Below are 22,601 nucleotides of genomic sequence, written 5' to 3' on the forward strand. Positions count from 1 at the left end.
GCCCCTTCGTTGTAGGAGAGCTCCCCAAACTGAATACCACTGCCCCTGCAGTGACCACCCCAGCACCCACCGTTACACCCCACAGCTGCCCTGAAGGACAGTTTGTGTGTGAGACACTTAAGGAGTGTGTTCCCCTGAGTCAAGTGTGTGACTTCAGACATGATTGCTCTGATGGATCAGATGAAATAAACTGCGGTAAAACATTTATATAGCTTTCGTTATAGCATAACATTCTTTTCACATTTCCTCTCTGGTGTTTCTATGTTTTATTCTCCTCCCTTTTCCTCATGTTTTATTGTGATTCATCTCTTTGCCCTGCCCCTGTTTCTTCATGTGCCTTCCTCTTTCTCCAGTAAAGGAAAGGTGCAATTTTGAAGACGGCGACACTTGTGGATGGACGATTGTCCGCCCGTCTTTGGCCCATCCCCATGCATTTCGCTGGTCACCTGACCAAGGGGAGAGCATTCACGATGGAGAGCAGTACCACCGTCCTGTTAATGACCACACCCTGTGAGTGACAGCAACATAGTTTATGTTAGAGTAATATTTGTAAACCTGAAACAGTTAGATAAATGATCAGTCATTTTCCAAACAAAAAAAAAATCTAAATGGTCATGGATTCCAACTTCTGATTTAATCAAATAAATTTCAAATCTTTGTATTTTAGTTGAATTTCAAGATGTAATTTTGAGCACTGGGAAAATGTATAATTCTTTCTCAATTAAATAGTTAATTATTAGTTAGTTATTATTAGTTAACACTAGTTATTATTAGTTAACACTAATTAATAATTCATTTTTACTCATTTTGACTAACTTAACTGAACAGAATGAGCTAAAAAAAAAAAAAAAGCAACTATTCCTTGGTCCTTTCGTTTCAAGCTAAATTACAGCAAATGAAAAAAGACAGAAAGAATTTCTATTCACTTACTTCAAGGAAGCTCCATGGAAAATTCACCCCTTTTGGAATGCATTGATGCTTTTGGCTTGAGAATGTGAAGGAAAACATATACTGCATATTACTCAGTGTGTGTGGGTCCCATCTGAAGCAGATCATAGCTTGATTGTTCTTATCTGTGTTTTACTGAGTGGGTGCAGAGAGCAGACTATGGCAGTGCACTTTGACCACAACATTTCGGTAATTCCTTTTCTCAGCCAGGGTTACACAACCTCTCCGTCTGTCTGAAAGTCTCTTCCTCACTACTACAGCAGCTCTAAATGACTTTCGATCTATAAGCAATGAGTGAAAGAGAGAGGAGAAGCTGCTTTTTGTTTAACCAAAGCAAAGCCACAACTCTTATGGGAATTTGATGAAGTGAAGCAGTGAAAGGTTGAAGCAGATGTAAGCATGAATCTGACAATACCGATGAGACCAGTGAAGGCAGCATGACTCATCTTACTGAAGCTAATGGACAACTTTGTTTTAGATTGTTGGCCGATAAGTAGGAGATCAAAGATGAACTGTTGTCATTAGAAATACAACTAATAATTTTAGTCTTGGTTATTCTGTTGTTTGTTTTTGTTCTATAAAGCATAAAGAATACAGAAGAAATATAAAATGTGTGTATATATAGTTTTGTACTTTCTGTTTTTTCCCCATAGTCAGTGAAAAACTTGAATATATTAGGCTTGTTATTATATATATATATATATAAAATATGTAACATAAGGAGGAAAGCAAATGCTTATAGTTGAGAAGCTGAAGCTTTAGAATATTTGGCTTTTACATATTTCTTTCTTTCTTTATTTTTTAGGGACAGTGCACATTAATGCCTATTTATACAGCAATGGATGTAAATATGCCGGATCATAGCAACAATGCTAATTTACATCCGCAGCCCCTTGGTAAAAAGAAAAAAAGACGTAACAGTGATACATAGGAGAATAAGTCACAATAAAAGCACACTGCAAAAAGTACACAAAAAACCGTAACAGTGAAACATACAATAAAACATAGGACAATAGGTCGCAATAAAAGGTCAATAGGTCACAATAAAAAGACATTACAAAGTGTACACAAAGAAGTTATAGGTCAGTGGTCACAAGATTGGTTCATAGCTTGAAGTTACCACACTTGTTAATGTTAAATTTCCATTTTAATTATTTAATATAGAATATTTTCTATTGATGCTAATGCAAAAGACATCACATAAATGATTAACCAAAGTCTTCAGTGTTTGCACAGCGCTCATGTATACCACTTTAATGTAAGTAGAAAAAGGTAGCACTCCATTAAAGCAATCACCATCGTTTCCTCAGATTCTCTCTCTATATGTATAATATGGTCAAGCTAAAGAGATAGTTAGACATGCATAGGCTCTGTTCACTGTAAAACCTTGAGATGCTGTTCTGTATTTCTTGATGTCCCTCTGATAGAAACAGCCCTGCAGGTTGGTATATGTATGCAGATAGCTCAAATGGCGGCTACGGTCAAACCGCTGACCTCCAGACGCCTGTCATCTCCTCCACTGGGCCACAGTGCACCCTGGTCTTCTGGTACCACATGAGCGGATTCACTGTGGGATCTCTGCAGGTAAAAGGAGAAGACATAGCCAGCGGGAGAATAGAACTCATTTCCATGCAAAGGGTCTCATCAGAACTGAGATGGAGAACTATTCATGTCTGTTGTTTCTGTAATATCTGCAGGTGCTGCTGAAGCACAGAAATGTCACTCATGAGGTTTGGTCTCAGGCTGGTAACCAAGGCAACAAATGGAAACGAGGAGAAGTGTTTTTGGGCTTATCGAACAACTTCCAGGTCTGTCTTCTATTTAGTTTTGCTTCGAAATACTTTTAATTGGGTTTCATACCTAGATTAAATAGATATTTTTTGTAAGCAGTAATTTTTATACAATGCCCATTTTATACAATGACACCATCACCAGAGATTTATTTGGACACCAACTCATATATTGCATGTTTATTATCTTAGCTCTTTCTGTTACCATTTATATATGCTGTCATGTGTCCATACTTGTCGAATATGATGTGTTGAAATGCTAGTAAGTCTATAAATTATGATCACAGACAAAAATATAGATTTGTTCTCGTAAACAAAATGCATGGTCTTAAATGTCAAAACACAAACAACTTAATTTAATTATAACCTTCTCTGCCACTTAAATATCTACATGGAAAGATATGTTTAGTGATTGTACGAGTATGTAAAGCTAAGAACATTATGTCAGATCTTTCTGAATCATTCTTCCTGTCAGTACTGTTTATAAAGATGATCTCCTATTGAAATTTTATTGTAAATAATGGGGACAGAATTCTCAGTTCCCAACCTATACCAATATTTATATTAAAATGAATATGAGGCTTTATCAGTTGGCGTTAGACAAAACAAACGGCAATCTTGTAACTGTATTTGTTTTGGAGCAAATTCCCTCTGGTTGTCTTTTGCTGAATAGTAGTAGGAGTGGAGGAATAGCAACAAAGTAAAACGATTTCTTACTAAAGCAACTGGAACTGGGACTGGCTCAGACTGCTGAAGTCTCATGCTAACTACCCATAATGAGTAAACTGACCTTCTCTCAGCAAAGTTCCACTTCAGCCCTCCAGGCCTTAGAGTTAACAAATTGGCCACTTTTTCTAGTTTTAGGCTTCATATTTTACAGCGAAGAGCCTCTTTAACACAACATATATTTCACTGTGGTAGTTCTCTGTTATAATCATCTAGAGGACAGTCTTTTAGATTACATGCACATCGGTGTTATTGGGCTAATTTCAGCTGCAGCAGGCTGAATTGGACTTGCTTACCTGATGATCAATGATGAACTGATTGAGTCTAATTGAGTCTAATGAGTCTGAAGTTGCGAGCGTGACAGTCAGTTTGCTGGATGTTTGCCAAGGTGTCTGTCTGCCGAGGTTACTCCAGGTAAGTGTGACCACAAACAGTCTCAGCGCTGAAAGCTTGGTTACACAGGAGAAGTCACCCCTTCGATCAAATACAAAGATGTCTGCACATTTCGCTGATACGCGTCAACCTCTGTCAGACCCCAGAGTCAGATCAATGCTGAAGGGCCTTTTCACAGCAAATCGTTGCAACTACAAGTGCCCTTTTCCTATTCTCTCTGAGCTCTTCATCAGCTGACTGCTGCGGCATGCACAATAACAGGACTCATTAGGACTATGTTCATATGACAGTCAGAAAAGACGATCGATTCCAGGTTTGTTGTCCTTTCTTAGGTGGTGTTCAGGACAAAGCGGGGCATCAGCTACATGGGTGATGTGGTGATAGATGACGTCAGCTTCCTGGATTGCTCCCCTCCTCTTCCTCCAGACCAGCCGTGCACACCTGAGCAGTACAGCTGCGCAAATGGATACTGCATCCCTCAAGACAACCTGTGTGACTTCATCAACCACTGCGGGGATGACTCAGACGAGGACCCCTACATCTGCAGTGAGGATGTCTGACTGATGGCTGCTGGCGGAAGATTAATTTGCAGAAAATTTGATATCCTGGATTGATCTTTTTTTTTTTTTTTTTTTTATTGCTGTCTTTCAGAGGGCTTTAGCGGACGCTGCAGTTTTGAGTTTGACCTCTGTTCCTGGCGCCAGTGCCGACAGGATGACTTTGATTGGCTGATCAAAGCAGGCGGCACTCCGACTGTTGGAACTGGGCCATCAACTGACCACACGCTGAGAGACCCCTCTGGACATTACCTCTACCTGGAGAGCTCTTTCCCGCAGGCAGTAGGCGACACCGCCTGCATAACAGGACCCTTACTGAGCAGCAGGAGTTCAGAGTGCAAGGTCAGGTCAAGGTCGAGGCCGAAGTTAGGCAGCTTTTTGCAAATTTTGCATTATACATTAAGGAGCATTTGTTTGATCAAAGCTCTGAGGCCCAATAAACATAATTACTTCACAATTAGACATGGCTACATACAAAGTTATTGTTACATAATTCGTCAAACTGGTAATACATTGCTAAGAATATGCTCAGAAGTGAGGACAGTTCCATATCTGTTGTCCCCCAGAAACATGTCGTGTCATGTTTGCACAATGTTCTGCCCACATTATGTGGCCAAAAGCAAACAAAATAGACACACAAAACTTTAAAACAGTAGCATTCCTCTGACCTCCCTTACAAATGCTAAAAAAGCTTCCCGAGGTCTTGGAATCATCAGCTACTGTCGTTTCCATTGGTCTAAGTGTAGCATTATTTTAACAGCATATTAAAGATACTACATATGTTTAATCTAGATCTTATGTCTTATTATATATACAGTGAGTCAGAAGGCAGTGGTCATAAATCAGCTGTTCACCACATAGATGCAATATATAATATATGCATAATAATCAGCTGGGAAATAACAAAACTGAACACTGACCAACCTAAAACCATTTTTGTTATATTCACAATAACAACATTTAGACTTTTAGGAAATATGCTCAAATACTGTTAAGTGGAAGTCATAATTCATTAATCTTAGTTCATTAATCAATGCAAAATATTTGTGGTTTGTTTAATGCACAGACAAGTGTAAACATTAAAATACAATCTCACGGAGACAGGTATAAAAGGGATGTTTTTGTGTTGTTGCTTTCTTTTTTTTTTTTTTTTTACCAGATTTGCCAAAATTATACCATTTGGCAGAACAAGAAACTGTAAAAATGCAGAGGACCATCCTATATTTAGCTGTCCAAAGGTCCTTGGACTAATCATGTGTGATATGCAGTTCCATTGGGGACATGATCAAACTAACTTTAAAATTGTGAAATTTCATCAAAATCACTTTATTTTACATGTATCCTAAACCAGTTACTCTAACCAGATTCTGTAAAAACATTAAATTTCTACACTCCTTGGTGCAACTGGGAAGTCATTAGTGACTCCAACCAACAGTCACAGAACAAACTTTCAGGATTTTTTTTTTGTAATTTTTGTAGAAAAAATAATCAAAGAAATTCAACTTCAGTTTATTTTTATGACAAATGACATTATAATTTGTTATACTGCACAAAGGAATTCTTGAGTTTTCTCTCTACTTCTAGTTATGGTAGTACTGTTTCTACAAGGATGCAGGACTTCATACTGCAGTGAAAAATGTCAGTAAAAATGTCACAGGAGCAAAAATGGCCCCAGAAACTGGTTGAAACTCAGAGGGTTAAATAGATGAGATCTAGCAGGCTAATATATGCAAATTTCTAGTCTTAAATGCTTAGCTAATCAGCTGCTGACCTTAGCTTTATCTGTAGTAATATCAGTCTTCTCATAAGAAAATGTAGTTTTTATCATATGCTTTTAGTTTTTCGTCATACAACCTTCTTGTACTTTGAGTTTCAGCTGAAATCTGATGTAGCTAAATAGGCAATTAGAAACTGAGTGTGTGTGCTTGTACGATCGCTGGTAGTGTGTGTTTGTGTCCTCCCAGCTGTCAGCCTGATGCTCCACCGGAAATGATTTCTTGATTGACTGCCCAGTTTGCTCTGAGTGTCGTGTCTGTCTTATCCCACTGCTGACCTGCCAATCAATCACACAGCCCACAAAAAGGCACCAATTAAACTGAAGGGAGGGAAGTGAGAAGGAGAGGACGGCTGCTCTCGTTCCTGAGAGTGAGGGAGTAACTCTGCAGCTGTAGCTCATACCTCTGTTTGGAAAGGAAGCTCATAAAACATATCACTACCTCAGCGCTGCGTGATGGAGAAACACAGTTTGTCTCCATGCTTCAACAAAGACAAGGATTGAAAGTAAAACTGCATTGATTTTGTGACTGCCTGAGTGGATTAAAACCTGCCTTTCCTTACGTTACCTTGGTTTGCCCATATATTTTCTTTCTCGCTGTAATATGTATCATAATTAATGGCAATAAGGGAAAAGGAAATCAGAAAAAAAATCATGGAAAAGAAAGTGGCCCAAAACACATTATTTAGAAAAAGTAATGTAAACATTAAATTTTCAATCACATCTTCATTATAGTCAGGAGTTAGTAATTATATATGCATGGTAATTTTCCAGACTGTTGTAATATAGTGGGAAATATTAAATCACTCAGTATGTCAGATTTTTGATGCATTTTTAATTTTTTTCCTTTGATCAGATGCGTTTCTACTTTCACATGTCTGGAGATGGTATCGGGACCCTTAGCGTGTTCAGCAAAACCGAAGGACGTCTCCATCTCCTGCTGAACCTGACGGGAGATCAGGGCAACTATTGGCAGTTGAGAGAGGTCCCGCTGAGCAGCGCCAGAGACTTCCAGGTCATGTTCGAGGGCAAGGTGGGCCCAAGTCCGAAGCGTGACATCTACCTGGATGACATTACTTTCTCTCCAGGGTGTCTTCTGGCCTCCTCTGATGCATTAACGGACAGCACTCCTCCGCCTCCTGCAGGTACAAAGTTTGCTCTTGTTTAATTCATGCTTGGCTCATTTATGTGTTTCGATGTTTGTTTCTGTTAATTATGATCCCTGCTCATTTTTCGTTGTTCAACTTTTTTCGTGGAGTTATTGCAGAGGACTAGGTAAGTTATGTTTCGTATAAATGGGATTTTTTAATAATGGTATTTCTTTTCTGAATTGTTTTTCTTAAGGTATCCTCCATTTTTAGCCATGCTAAAGGCTAGGGATGTCAATGGCTGTCGGTTGGTTGGCTGGTTGGTTGGTTGGTGCACCACTTTGACTTACACAGAAATTTATGAGCAACTGTTCTATTACTGGTCATTAAATTTAGTATAGCATATATAGGCATATATAACCGTGATGTGTGGAGATGAAAATATTATAAAAACTGGTTCGTTCCTTACTTTTTCTGTGGGGTCACCTGCAGGAACAACGTTTACTTTTGTTTCATTTTTGTGTAACACGTTTGGCTGTTTGCTGTTTGTTTCAGTGTTACTTTTTATCCTACATTTTTCTCGGGGAACTTTTGTCTTTGGACATATTTGATAGGGTTTGCATAAGTTATGTTATATATCATTTTATTTATTTTTAATAATGTTATTACCTTTGTGAATTGTTTTTAATAAGGTGTCCTCCACTTTTAGCCATGCTAGAAGCCTCACTCGTGATTGATATTGCTGTTTGTGGGTTGGTTGAAATTCTGGAACAACTATTGCGTATCTTGATTGATTAAATGTCATATCGATAACCGTTTTCACTAGGAGATTAATTGTAATGTATATGGTTCACCACGTTAGACCTGCTTACTGCTAGCATTAAGCAGAACAGAGCCGACTCTAGACATAGTCAGTGTAGGAACTGCCTTACATACCCCTACTTCATCGATAAAAAGGAGACTCTCATTTTGAACTGGTCTCCCAAGTTTTCCTTCATTTATCACTCCCCCCCTGGCAGGCGTGTTTCCTTTTCTTTGCAGAGAACTTGGTCTGGGTCAGAAAGCAGAGACCTCTTTCACAGCGGGTGTTTTGACGTGTCAGAGGAAGTCCTGCTTTTGTGCATGCTGGTTCACTGTCATGAGTTACTGAGACTCCAAATGGATCTGAGCCATCATTAATTCCACAAGCCAAAAAAAAACATCAGTTGTTAATATTGGCCTGTAAATTTCACGGAGACACTGGATGTGTGCAGTGGTACTATGTAACAGTGGTAAATCTTAAACGGCTTCAGCACAGTATAAACTCAAGGGCTAAATCTCACAGTGGCAAGTTCAGTAAGACAAAGATTCAACAAGGCAGGGTCCTTGGCAAACAAGAATTGTAGTAAAAAGCCTTGCCTGCTCGAACTGGGCCTGCAATGAATTGCCAGGATATTTCTGCGAAAGCCTTGATGCCCAGATGAAGGCCAGGGTGTAGCTGGAACATATTGGTTTTTATTATTGCTTCTGAAAGGCCTGGCCATTTAATAATGGCTTTTTGATTCCGCTGGGGCAGGAAGAGTGTAGACTGTAGTCCTTTTCTTACTTTCAGTAAATAGCTGTATAACAGTTTCCCTTGAGGACTGTTTTCTCGTATGAGAATTTTATCACAATGTTTTAAAATGACTGTCAGTATGAGAAGAACGTAGCTACAGAGCCCCAGGGCCAAATTACATTATTTTCCAGATTTGGGAAAGATATTACACCACGAAGATGTAGATAACTGCAGTTTTGATGATTTGCACCACGATAGTTTGCTTATATGGGCAATCAGAGAATTAATGGCTTCTGGGATATTTCAACATCCCCTTCATTTGGAAGGTGAAAATTGGCAGTTTCAGAAATTGATGTAATATTTCTAATGAAAATGAAAAACTAATGCTCAGCTTATCTAGGGACATAACACCAAACGTGTCATAGCCTCTGAAAATTGAGGTTGTGTATCACATCTGTTGGTTTTCTCCCAGTAAACATGTACTAACACTACAGAACGTTGTATATTTGGGTTTTTGAACCTTAATCTTCATTTTTCCAAGCGGCACTAGTCTTTATTAAATGTACAGTGAATTATGTCCTGTTTTTATGCTAAAATCTGCACAAATATGAGCAACCGATCAGTAACATCCTGTTTAAACTGAAGTTAAATTTATGCATTAAAGATGAAAGATGTTTTTTTTCTGACATGAACCAAAAATGATGAATATTTTTAGTTAACTGCTGAAGGGAAACACTCATTTGCTTGACACGATGTCTAAGCATCGACTAAAGTGAACCCATCATTGTCTGTATCTCAGACTTGGGAACTCTTCAGCTATTAGAAGTTGCTCTGCATCTCTTACATTTTTTATGAGGGAACCCTTGAAAAGGCGAGAGAAAACAACAAGAGCTGATTTATTGCCATTGTCACTGTGGCTATAATTGGCCTATTAAATGCATTGCTTTGCCCTTGTATTGGATTTTTGGGAGAGGAGAGAATTTCTGGATTGTCTGTGCACTAAAAAGGATGAAACTGTGAAGCCTTCTGTCAGTTTGACCTGGAAAAGACTTCTCTTTGACTGCACTGTGATGTGCAGGATTTTCCTTACAGTCGTCTTTTTCTCTTACTTCTCATTCTTTCAGTCTGTTTACATTTGTCTGTTTTATTGCTTACAGTGAATAGTTTGATTCCAGCAGTGCAGGATTGTTATTCAGTCACTAGTGTGGAAGCTGAGTGGTCTCAGTAATGCAGCTCTGTGACTAATTATGCCTCCACGTTAGTGCTTTTCATTTCAATGAGCATCTGAACAGTAGTTTATCATCTTAGTCTGCTGCTCTGCTTGATGCCTTCACTGATGTTCTGTTCCTACAGATCCCACAATGTTATTTCTGTCTTGAGGATAGTAACCACATCATTGACTGCTGAAACAAGATGTGGATTCATAGAAGCACAAAAACCTCACATGCTGACATTCTAAGACCCTAATACTGTGTGGCTAGACAGTGTGAGCAAAGAGAAGAAATATATAGTTCCTCTTGTGATTTGAGTGAAGTTTCCCCTTTAGGTTTAATGTCAAAAAATAACTTACTTTTCATACATTTTAGGAGTGGTGGCTCTGACACGTTGGGTTATGGATACAGGAGTTCTGCATTTTAACCTGATGAGTTTTCTACACTTCATCTGACAGTAGTCTTGATGTTATGGCTGATGGTATATACACATGTACACATTTATATATATTTTTTTATGTTACTTAGGTGTTCAAGCATAGGAGCTGACAGTAGCTGGTAGAAATATTTCCGTGCAGAATTGTACATGAAGAAATGCCAGACCAAAAACTATAGTGTGGGTGAAAAGGGCAGAAGATGTGTTTTTTTTTTTTTTTTTTTTCTTTTTCAAAACATGACAGGATTATTTTCTGAACAAGTAAAGACAGAGCAAAAAAACACAGGCTCAAAATAGGAGGCAAGGTGATTCTAGAGGATGGAGGGATGTGAGGCATTTCTTCAAGGTTAAGTCAAGGAGCCAACAGCTCTGCCCTGACAGTGAAGTGAAGTTCAGCCTGCCATTAAGGAGCCAAGAGGGAGAAGAGTTGTGGATGAAGGAGAAACCTGCTCTCAGTGTGTCTCAGCAGCTGCAGAGGACGTACAGTAATACTGATGAGAGCAGAGACAGCAGGAACTGTAATTACATACTGCAGCCCCTCAGGGTTTTCTTTTTCTTTCTCAGCTCCAGTCTGTATAATACCACCATATTACATGATAGAGCAGAAAGACAGACAATATTTGCCCTCAATACTCACATGTTTTATTTCTGTGGCTGAGCATTCATCTCAACATTAGCATGAAACTATAAAACAAAGCTTGCAAAAAATGTTAATATCGAAGTAATGGCACTGTCATCATACATGTAACGTGTGTGTTGTGTTGTGTTATGTTAACCGCATAGAACAATAAGAGACAATTCAGCAAATGCTTAACTGTAGAGTTAGCGAGCAGGGAAATCAAAATTAAACAACTCATCCAGTTTAATGTCTTCTCATTCTCTGCTTGAGTCACTGCCATGCTTTTTAAAACAGGCAGCAGAAATCTCTACCTAATTAAACAGCTGAAAATGTTTATTACATCTGCTACAAGAGAATCATGAAGGTCATTAAGCTGAGCTTCACCAGCAAAATAAGTTTGTGAATCCATTTGTAATGCAGCAGGAGAACAAAACAATCCTTGTTTTTTTTAAACATGTTTTAGTGTGGCTCTTTCTTTAAAGATCCCATCGAGTATGAAGAATATTTACATGTAAAGTCACCTACACTTAGTGGCCACATTACGAAGAACTCCTGTACAAACTGATGTAGTCTAATAAACAGTTCTGCATAACTTCTGTTGTAGCAAAACTCACAATGTTCAATTATATGTTTTGTAGTGAGATCATAGTTAAAGGTGGTGATCTACTGTACTACATTATGGGTGGTGTTTGTACTTTATTTGTAAAGAACTGGAAATGATAAAATAACATGGCAGACATGTTTCACTGGGAGGCTTCATTGCATCTGTCAGATTGACACTTACTTTTGTATGTTGTTATTTTTAAAATGTTGACATTTTTGCACCAGGGGGCAGTATGTCACCCAAGGTGTCTGACTTGCATACTGTATGTGAGGACCATGGGTCCCCGGTGAGAAGATCACACTGTTCACAACAATGTAAGCCCTGAAGGTATCCATGTAACAGGATATGTACTGGAATTAATGAGGACTAATTAGTGGCAGGTAAACAGAGACTGCGACTGTTGTGGGGGTGGCGGTATGTTATGAGCCTCAAAAATGTCTTTAGAATGAATCCACACGCAGCGAGGGAGCCTGGCTTCACCGTCGGTAGCTGTGGCTTCCTGGCTTCCTATGTGCCTTTGTTGGGGCGCATTGCTTCTGGTCCTGTGCATCTGAAGAGGAACAAAGGATTAGGGAAGACTTATACCCCTTTCTCTCCTTTAATTACAAGGACCACCCCTCTTCATCACGCCTCATATCCCTTTCTAACACTCCCCAAAGCCAAGCACTCACCCCACTGGAATGCCTGCCTCCAAAAGAAGCAGATTCTTCGCCCCTCCAGCACCACCACCCAATGATACAGTGATTTGGGCTTACAGCTCCATGCTCCTTTGTCTTGCTAAGCCTCTTAAAGAGACCCTGATGCTGCATGCAGATGGTCCCCCCACTCTAGAATTGACTTCTTATGCTATGAAGTTAATACTCAACTCTTGGGGTGCTGTTCAAGCCAGTGAAGCCCATACTAGATGTTTTGCAGGGAAAATAATAGCAAAATACAAATATTAACTTCTTGTAAGCTCCAAATGAAGCTATAGCCAGCCGCCTGTTAGCACAGGAAACTAGAATAAGCCTAAATACCTTGATGAGGTTTGTTACAAAAACCCCTAAACCTAATGAGTTAACGTATTATGTCGCATTTGTTCAAAGAACATACAAAAAACAATGTACAGAAATGACAAGTTGCAGTTTTATGTTGTTGATTATTTCTTGAGTGAGAGCAGTAACTTCCTGAAATCATGTTCTTACACCTTTTTGCTTTTGTGTCAGCTAAACGAAGGAGATATAACATATATATAAATAGGAAACAGACTTGCAGAACCCAGTCTTTACATGTATGCTAAGCTAACTGGCTTCTGGCTGTGGTTTCATATTCAGTGTGCATAACATACAGTCTATGCTACAGACATAAGACTATGACTCACAGTAAGAAAAGTGAATAAGGATTTCCCCAAAACATCAGACAATTCTTTAACCTGTCAATTATGTCTTCTCTCCTCACCATCTTGACTTCTGACCCCAAGGTGTCTCTCACTTAACCCTCTTAGCATAAATAAAAGTAGTTTCTGGGCATTCTGCTTCTGTTCTGCTTTGCATTTTTCAACCCCGACTACAAGGGATTAAACAGCAGTAATGTCTTAAATGATCAAAACAGAAAAATCAAAGGTGACTTTCCTTGATTATTTACTTCACAAAAATTGAAAAAAATCAGGAATTGATATGCACAATATTTTTCCAGGTGCTATGCAACACTAGAAAAAAATGAAATGGATCTTTGTAATTTTCTCCTTTCTGTTTTGCCTGACTGCAGTTCAGCCAAGTTCATCTGAAAAGTACCAAAATCTTTGTCTTGTTGGTTGCAGCTGAATCACTACTGGCTTCTGCATTGTACTGACAAGTGCAGAATTTTTAGTTTTTCACAGAATCTGGAATATTTTTCTATTATTGATTTGATTTTAAAGTGAGGCTTGTAGAATAAAATGAGAATGATTGCAATTCTAATCTTAGATTTTATTCATTTTTGCGACATAATGGCACGTCTCTTTTGATTAGTTCATGGGAATTGGGAGTGTTCAATATCTGATGATTGTATCTGCTTTTACAGTTTCTGCCTCTGATAAATGGTGTTATTTTGGGGGGATTTTTCTGAAGATAATATCCTTTTCAAACCTGCTGGTGGGTTATAAGGTTCAAAGATTAGTAATTCATCCAAACCACATGGAAAAAGTTGTAGTTTTTTTCTGCTTGACTGTTTCACAATCAGGAGCAAAAATTTCCTGAATCTTATTCTTACAGGTTTAAATATTTTTGTGAGTTATAGCGTGAAAATATCTTATCTAGCTGAGCCCTGCCTTCATGTTTACCGTCTTGATGCTAAGCTAAGCTAATTGGCTTCCGACTGTGTGCATTTAGTATGCAAGTCATCCAATCTATGATACAGATATGGCAGTAGTTTTTTTTTCATCTTACACTCGACAAGAAAGTAAATAAGCATATTTTCTAAAACATCAAATTATTCTTTAACAGGATAATGTGTCATTTGTGTCCCTCCTCGCTGTCTTGACCTCTGACTCCATGGTTTTTCTGTTTTAAATACGACAATGTCAGCATGTGTTGGCATACTTGCCATTAGACCTCAGTACTACGTCATCCTTATTTGTCCTTCATGACTAACCTAATACTGTACATATAAGAACATATACAATAAATTGTATTCTGTATGTGTTTTTTTTTTCCCAGAGTCTTGTCCTTCAGACTTCCTGCCTTGTGAAAATGGCAGGTGTTTTGCTCCAGGGCAGACTTGTGACTTCACAGATGATTGTGGTGATGGCACCGATGAAAAGGATTGTGGGACTTCCTGCTCCTTTGAGGACGGTCGCTGTGGCTGGAAGAGCTCGCTGGCTGATAATTTCGACTGGACGCTGGGTACTGGATCTGTCCAGAGCATACGACCTCCATATGATCACACGCTGATGGATGAGAACGGTTTGTGTTTGTTGGTCTTCCTGGTGTACTAAGTTTAAAATTTTGATTTTTTTAAATTCTCAGTTTCTGCTTAAAAAGGTAGGTCCTTATTGATCTATTCCCCTTTGAATTAGCATTGTAAAATTGAGCACTTCTGTATTTTATGAAATCAAACAGAATGAAAACGAACTGATTTAAAAATTTTTACCTGTTAAAGCCAAACTGCTGCGGTAGCTCTCCTCTATGTTTAATTCATGTTTTGCCCACCTTAGAGAGAAAATCAATAATCTACTTCTCAGTATGTGAGTGTGCAGCAGGTGAGAATTCAGGTGATTGATGCAGCGTTGAAATTCCATTATACAATGTGCATGCTAAGAAGCAATACACATAAATAAATAAACACATATGCACACAAAGAGCTCCTAAGAAGATGCTCCATTTAAGTATCTTAAAATGAACCCTAAAGATTTCAGTCCTAGTTTATTTGATGAACCTTTCTGGTTGCTGTGGGTTAATATCACAGCAGACACTACTTAAGTAGCTACTTTATTCAAAGAAAAACATGACATCAATCAGGCATACAGTGTTTAATGAACAAGTCAGTCAATAATGATATCATGGTGTGCAAGATGCAACAGCAAGACACAAGAAGTTTATTACCTGGAAGAAGAAAAGTGTCTCGCTGCTTTTTCCCTTGCTTCCCTGCAAACATGAAATTGTTATCAACAAAAAACTGACCATGTCTTGTGGACATGTTTGTTGTTTGTGCAAACTGTGGTAACAAATACATCGTACTGTATTGTACAGAGCCACTCTGTTTCATGGCTAGTAAATTAATGTAGTCTGGAAACGGTTGTGGGGAAGCTGCATCATTTCTTATAAAGGCAATTCCAATCCAGGAAGGTGGACTGAATGTAAATATTCAGTCAGAATGAGTATTGCTGAAAAATGTAGACCATTAATAATATAAACTACATGAAACTCTACAAAATTGAAACCTGACTTCAAGTTTGTTTGGTTTATAATATTCAGCACTAGATAAAAAGCAAAATACTATGAGGAAGGCTCTCTAAGATGTTATTCCATTGTTGATTTAATCCTCTTTCAGACATTGACTGCTTTCCATTAATCTGCTAGCAACTGAACACGCTGGCTTCATGTCTGAAAACATCATGGTTGGTAATCTTACTCAGCTGGATCTAGTGACATCTCTGTACCATTTCCAGCACAGCACAAGTCTGAACTGCATGCTGTCACATTAATGAATAGGTACGACGGTACGTTGAGTTGTGTGAAGCAATTTGGCTTAGCAAGGCAATTTTTGTCCGAAAACATGCAAAAAAAAACAAAAAACGCTTTCCTCATTCACTTTGCTCCACAGTTTCACATCTATTAGGCTACAAACTGAAACGCCCATAGCAATTAATCTTTGCTGCGATAAAAACAGATGCTAGCAGGTTGGATTAATGAGAGTTACCAATAATTAATGGAACCTGGGGTTTCTTCCCCCACAAGACATTAACAGGGACTGAAATTTGGTTTGTCGGTTCCAGCGGCTTGTAGCAGTTTTTCCTCTGAGTTTATGAAATACCTGCTGCATCAAACAGCTCGTGTGAGCATGTTGAAAGCAAAAGAGTTGTGTGCATTTACACAAGTGGAATAACTACATTCATGAAGATGCAGTTAAATCATTTGTTACATAGCGGCTGTCCGGGAAATTTTCACTTTACTGCTCATAAAGTAGTAGTGAGATTATCATCACACATGGACAAGCTGTAATTTGGGCATTTTGATAAGCTTGCTATGAGTTTAGATTTAATCTTTTGGTTATTAGTGCATCACTATGTATTGCAAATTACTTGGTGTGCTGTCCAATCACAAATGAAAGACAAATTTTGCGTTCATATTCCAGCTCTCTCCGTCATTGTAGTGGATATATCTGAATGAAATTGAGAGGAACACTAATGCAAGATTGATCTATGACTGAATCACAGAATGCAGTCACTATAACAGACTGATAAAGCTGTAATATTATGTATTCTATGCCCTAAAGAGCTTTAGAGTATTATTGCTTATATTTACAGACCCATAACAGTTCTCCCATTGTCTTGTAGTCAGCCCCATTTTCTGAGCTTTTCTCCCTTCTTTGAGAATTTGATTTAACTGAGAAACTTTGAGTGGTCCCCTGTGTCAAAAGGCAGTGAGACATTAAGCATTGTGTCAGAGATTACTTCATGACTCCTGGCCCTCATTCCCCCAACACAATTTCCGTGACCTTGCTGTGATTTGTCAGCGGCTGCCAGTACAGAGATACTTATCAATTCCTTTCTGCTGGCTGCCCTCCTCCTTCATTGCTTCACTTCTTTTCTCTCCCTTCAGGTCATTTTGTCTATCTGGAAGCTACACCGGTGGGACTGAAAGGCGATAAAGCTCATATTAGGAGCTCTGTTTGGAAAGAGTCAAGTGCCATCTGCAAGCTCTCCTTCTGGTACTACATTTCCCACAAGGCCTCAGGAACCATCCGACTGCTGATCAAGGTAAACCCTCTGCACTTCTGATTTAGATTTGAGCAAACTCTGTTTGCGCACAATTGTGATATGACACAATTCCAGCCCGTTGTGGTTCACAAAAGACCCACTTCCATCTGTCAAATGTGGTTACCATGGTTACTCTCAGTCAGAAGCAAAGTGTGATTATATTAAATTATGCTAATGGAGACAGTAATCGCATCATAACAGCACCACTGTCTCAGGGTCACGGTAATTTGGTAAAGAGAGAGGTGAGGCTTTCTTTCTTGCAGTGCTTGATCTGTGGGTGAGAATGATGGGGGTCAGAGTCGTCCTCGGCCCACAGCGACCCAACCTCACCATCTGGACACACTCGTTCCTTGGCAGCTCTGGAGGCTTCTTGCTTGTTAGCCGTTCAGTCGTCTTGTTTGTGTGTGCTTGGTTGACTTTCAGGGATTAAGGTTTCTGCTTGTAGCTTTCTGCCATTTAAAGTCTGCTGTGATTTACTCCGCCTCCATCCTGGGTTTGTGTACGTTCAACTTCCTCTAACTTTGTCAGACATGACTCAAGGTTAAGGTGTAGGCATTGTATACGAGTTTCCGTTTGGGAGCGTGTAGTAAAAAAAAGCATATTCCCGTATGCGTAGCACTTGCAGGATTTTTAGTGCGTCCTCATGTGTGTTGCAGAAACAGTTTTATGCAGGTTGCAAAACAGGTCAGCAAGTAATCATGTAAAAAATTTTTTTTTTCCAAGCAGCAAGAAGTAGAACCCTGCCCTGCAAAATTTACATATCATTACGCTGATGCTATTTCATGCTGCTCCTACTAACAAGCATTGCCCATGCAGCTCGAGCATTATACAATTTATCCCTCTGTACCACAGTCACTGAGTCACGCTGGTAAATTGGTTGACATGTGTTTCCATTATGAACACGAGCACAGTAGTTTATTTTGATTGATCCCCTGCAGTTGTCAATATTTGCTAGCATACCAGCACTGTGGCTAAAAATATGCACACATTACTCATTTTTAAGTAAGATTTGCTGAAACCTGCAGTGCCGAGCTGTTTCAGGAAATCATTTTTGCCGTTTCAGTTATTAAAGTTGACACATTTATATCATTTTTTAAAGGTTGATGTTATTAACAGGAGCCTGTGGGCTTCTGGTGAAGTCAAACATATAAGTAAACATGCATGGTTGGTTTACATGTTTTCTTGAGGTTTTACGACAAAAACAAAAATCATCAAACAAAAAAATCCTTTGAAGGTACACTAACTTAAAATACACTGCTGAGCCACAACATTAAAACCACTGTCAGGAACATTGAATAATCTATCAATCATCTTGTTGCAATGTAATGTTCTGCTGGGAAATCTTTGGTGATTTAGCCTGTATTCCACACCTGAGCATTGTTGCAGACAAGCACACTCCCTCCATAGCAACAGCATCCCCAGATTGCTGCAGCTTTTCTCCAGCAGGACTATTGTCCCTGCCACATTGAAAAAAATTGCACCAAGGAACATGACAAAGAGCATAAGATCCCAATCTGATTGAGCATCTGTGGGAGCCACAACAACAAATCTGATCAATGGTCCACCCTGCAACCCACAAGGAATAAGGATCTGCCTCCAATCAGACACCACAGGACACCTCCAGAGATCCTGTGTTCGTGCTCCGTGGAGCTTATGGTGGTTTTAATGTTGTGGCTTATCAGTGTCCATTCTTGTGTTTCTCATACACTGATCATGGCACCTGGGAACATCTAGTGGATGGTACATTTATGAGACAAATGCTATTGATTTTACCTTGAATCTTGATGTGAAAGGATACCGTTGATCTTAAAAATTCCTGTAATGGGATTTGCCCAGTTTTTCCATCAAGCCCACTGGCTTTTTGATTGATTATGTGTCTCGCCAAGAGGCAGGAGATGATGAATGCGTGTGGGCTATTTTGCATGTCCTCCTTTTGCACATGTGGATGGGAAATGTAAAACCCGGCCTTTTAAAGAAAGGTCAACTGTCGACATGGAAATGAGGCAGGGGGATCATTTATGCACAGACACAGAAGGTGCTGAGTTCAGAGGTCGTCCTCTGATTTTAAACATTGAGTGAAGTGTGTGTGAGAGAGAGAACCGACCCGGCTTTACGTTGCTGTAGCTTCCCATGCCACATAAATGATGTTAAGTGCTTGTATGACCTAGAAGGTTCAAAGACATTAGCACTTACAGATTATTGCTTTGTGCTATCATTTACAACATTAGACCATTTTTATAGCCTTGATGTTGCCTTGAGCCCAAGCAGCTACATAAATACAAACTCGCACGCACATTTGCACAGGCAACACTAGAAATGCCCGCACTCACACACACTGCAGGCATCACAGTGTAAATATGATGTGAGCCATCTTTAAAGGTTGATTGAAGAACAAAGGGAGTTATGATAATGACACTGAAGACACAGAGTGGGAGGGATGGGATTATGTTTACCTGGCAAGTGTTTCCCCCTGTGAAGTTCACAAAGGGCTCAGCAGACCTGTCTATTTATATCACCAGGGCTGTGAACTGCTCCTGTGAGTCATTATTCTTTTTACTGATTTAGTGTCTGTCGTCAGCAGCAGAGTGGAGTGGAAATGTAAGCCAGGAACTGAACAATGGTGTGAGTGTCAGTGACCAAAGCACCAAAAGATGCCAGCTTCCAAACTCCTAAGCTACCATATGTAACAAGTCTGAAGTCTAAAATCTAGAATACAGTTGTTTCGCAGAAATTATGTTCTGAATAAACATCACAAATACATTTAAGGGACAATAGCACAAAGTGAATGCACCATTTTCAAGCATTCACCATATGAGATCAGCTAATTACAGCTGAATTCTGAGTTTTTTGACAGTGATCACATTGAGTTTGCTCATGAAACACTTTTGTTTGAGTCAGACATAAATTGAATGTAATCCAGGTTTTGAGTGTAGTTTGTTGCTTCCATCTCTTTGTAGGAATCTTTCCTGTGAGTTTAAGTACTTGCAGTATCATAGTGCAGCAGGATCTGTACGATTGTATCCAAAGAGAGAGAGTTTTGCGCATGTATGCAGTGGAACAACTGAAGTAATTGGTGACTCTCTCCGTCACTGTGGTGGATATGTGTGAAGGAAGCTGTGAGGCACATTCATGTAAAAGTGACCTATGTCTGAATGACAGAATGCCATCACTTTAACTGTTGAATGATGCCAGAAATGTTACGTATCCTATGTCTGAAAAGAGCTTTAATTGCCTTACGCTAACTGGCAGTTAGCATCAGGATTATGTTTACTGGACAGAGGTGAGAGTGGTGTAAGTTCACCAATTAGACTCTCAGCAGGACACCAGAGAAATGTCATGTCTGCACTTACAAAGTCCTTTTCTTAGTAGCATTTAAAGCGCTTTGCAGTGTTTCACATTAATTTCAACTCATTCACACACCATGCCAAGTGCTCGCCTACCATTGGAAGCAAATCCAGCCTCAGACACTCCAGCATGTGGAGGAGCTGGAGATTGAACTGCAGACCTTTGGATTAGTGGACAACCCACTCTACAGCCTTAGACGCAGCTGCCCATTTCGATAAACTGTTTCCCATAATGCTGAATTATGCTTTTTGGATATGAAACAAGAGTGTTGTAATACACTTTGTGCATGTGCTATTATAATTTTTCACATCTCAACAGTAGATCTTAGAGAACTATGGTCTTTCCCTGTTCATGCAATTAATACGCTGCTTTCCCTCATGGATATCATGTAAGTTTATTGATAATTTGTGAAAGCAAGCTGTTTGTTGTCACTGCCAGATGCATTTTGAATCAGCGTACTGTTATGATGACTGAGAGGAGTTCCTGCATAGCCTGCTATTTGCTCATTTATATTGCTGTGTATGGTGTTGTGGCTTCGAATGTGGCCTGCCTTCATAGTGAGTCAAACATCCACCAGTTAAGCCAAAGGGAGGATATTTTACCCAAGTAAAATAGAACATGACCAGGATAATCATTTGAATATGTTCTAGATACGGAGCATATTCGTATTATGAAAATAATTTGCTAATATCCCCTCAGTACTGCAACATCTTTTAGCTTAGCAGAGACTGAGGAGAAAAAAGTGAAGGTGAGACGACAGAAACACAGCTGCCAGCGGTTCTGTATAATGAAAAAGCCATGAAAACAAATAGGATTTCAGCTTAGTGGAACATTCAGAATATAGTTAAGACAATGGGGATTTGATAATTGCAATAAAATAAACATTTATGATTGCAGCTTTGTTTCTGTGTTGGGTTTTTGGCCTTTTGACTTTCACTGGGGGGAATAATAAAAATGAAATTATGCAAATGTATATCTACTCTTCGCTTTGAGCAAACTGAATTTGTGGTTATGCTGCCTTGACTGCGAGCTCAGGAAATGAAGCTTCAAATTGATCGAATAAATGCCTCGATTGATATGCCACCCGGACATCAAGTGTGTGCTACGTATGCTGGTATCATACACTCATCAGTCGCTCTAAGGCTGCTTTTATAGATTGAGCCTTTACTCCATGACATAAATCTGGATAAGTCCTGCTGTAACGCTGCCTATTAATCTGTGCTCAACTCTCACAGTAACAAGATTATTTCAAGCCAGGGCTCCGCTGGTATAAAGCAGAGGAGACAGCCTGTGCATGCCTCACCCAAGGGTGCATTTTAATAGGCTTTCAAACTGCAGAGTAGAATGTGACATTGCTTGTCCTCTGGTTTTGAGTACATTAGACCAGGTCTCCTTTCACTGCAGTCAAGCCTCTGGTCACATTTAGCAACTTCAAGTGTGATGTCTTATTTTGTAAGAGCGCACTTGTTCATCTGCAGTGTCTAGAAAGTTTCGCCCTGCCACGATTCATTCCCAGTGCAGCACTGCCCTGAATTAATTATGTGACGTTATAGACCCGCAGTAATTCTGTCACCTTACAAAGACCAGAGGACGAGGAAGCTGTTATAAATTATTGCAGAGTTACCCCACTCTTAATATTAGACTCATGAACTTCAGCAGGATGGGTAGTTAAATCTATACTTTCCACTATTAAACACTCTTTGGTTTAACCAGGCACGGCTTCACTGTATTGACCTGAAGCTTAAATAGACTTTTAACGATCTCTTCAATCACCTCCACTGAGAAACCAGATAGAAAGTATGAGTGTGTGCATGCATATTTCTAAAATATCTGTGTAAGTTGGATGCCAATAAGGCCGTTTCAATCCATATTACCTCCGCTTGCCAACAGTGGATGTCAGGTTGATGTGTGAGGCTTGCTTTACACTTCATTCTTATTCTTTGTTTAATGCTTTCACAGATCTATGCCCTGTCGACTGGCTGTCTTGTTGACTGAATGGGCCACAGTTCCAAATGATTCCAAGAAAAAAATTTAAAAAACAGGCTGTTGCAGCTGTTCACTGTAGGTGGAAAGTGGAAATGAAAGCATTTCTGCTAAATCCTGAATGCCACCTTTTTGTGACTTCTCCCAACAATCAGG

General features: G+C 39.3%; 1 protein-coding gene across 1 annotated transcript in view; it reads left to right on the plus strand.

The window, feature by feature from the left end:
* malrd1 (MAM and LDL receptor class A domain containing 1) overlaps positions 1-22,601 on the plus strand; it is a 63,389-nt gene that overhangs the window by 19,147 nt on the left and 21,641 nt on the right. Inside the window, 9 exon segments of the mRNA XM_055006943.1 lie at positions 16-195; positions 354-510; positions 2,376-2,532; positions 2,646-2,756; positions 4,190-4,403; positions 4,509-4,756; positions 7,045-7,333; positions 14,356-14,601; positions 16,960-17,117. Coding sequence (XP_054862918.1) covers positions 16-195; positions 354-510; positions 2,376-2,532; positions 2,646-2,756; positions 4,190-4,403; positions 4,509-4,756; positions 7,045-7,333; positions 14,356-14,601; positions 16,960-17,117 — 1,760 coding nt within the window.

Source organism: Amphiprion ocellaris, chromosome 22 (genome assembly GCF_022539595.1).
Source record: "Amphiprion ocellaris isolate individual 3 ecotype Okinawa chromosome 22, ASM2253959v1, whole genome shotgun sequence".
Classification (NCBI taxonomy): domain Eukaryota; kingdom Metazoa; phylum Chordata; class Actinopteri; family Pomacentridae; genus Amphiprion; species Amphiprion ocellaris.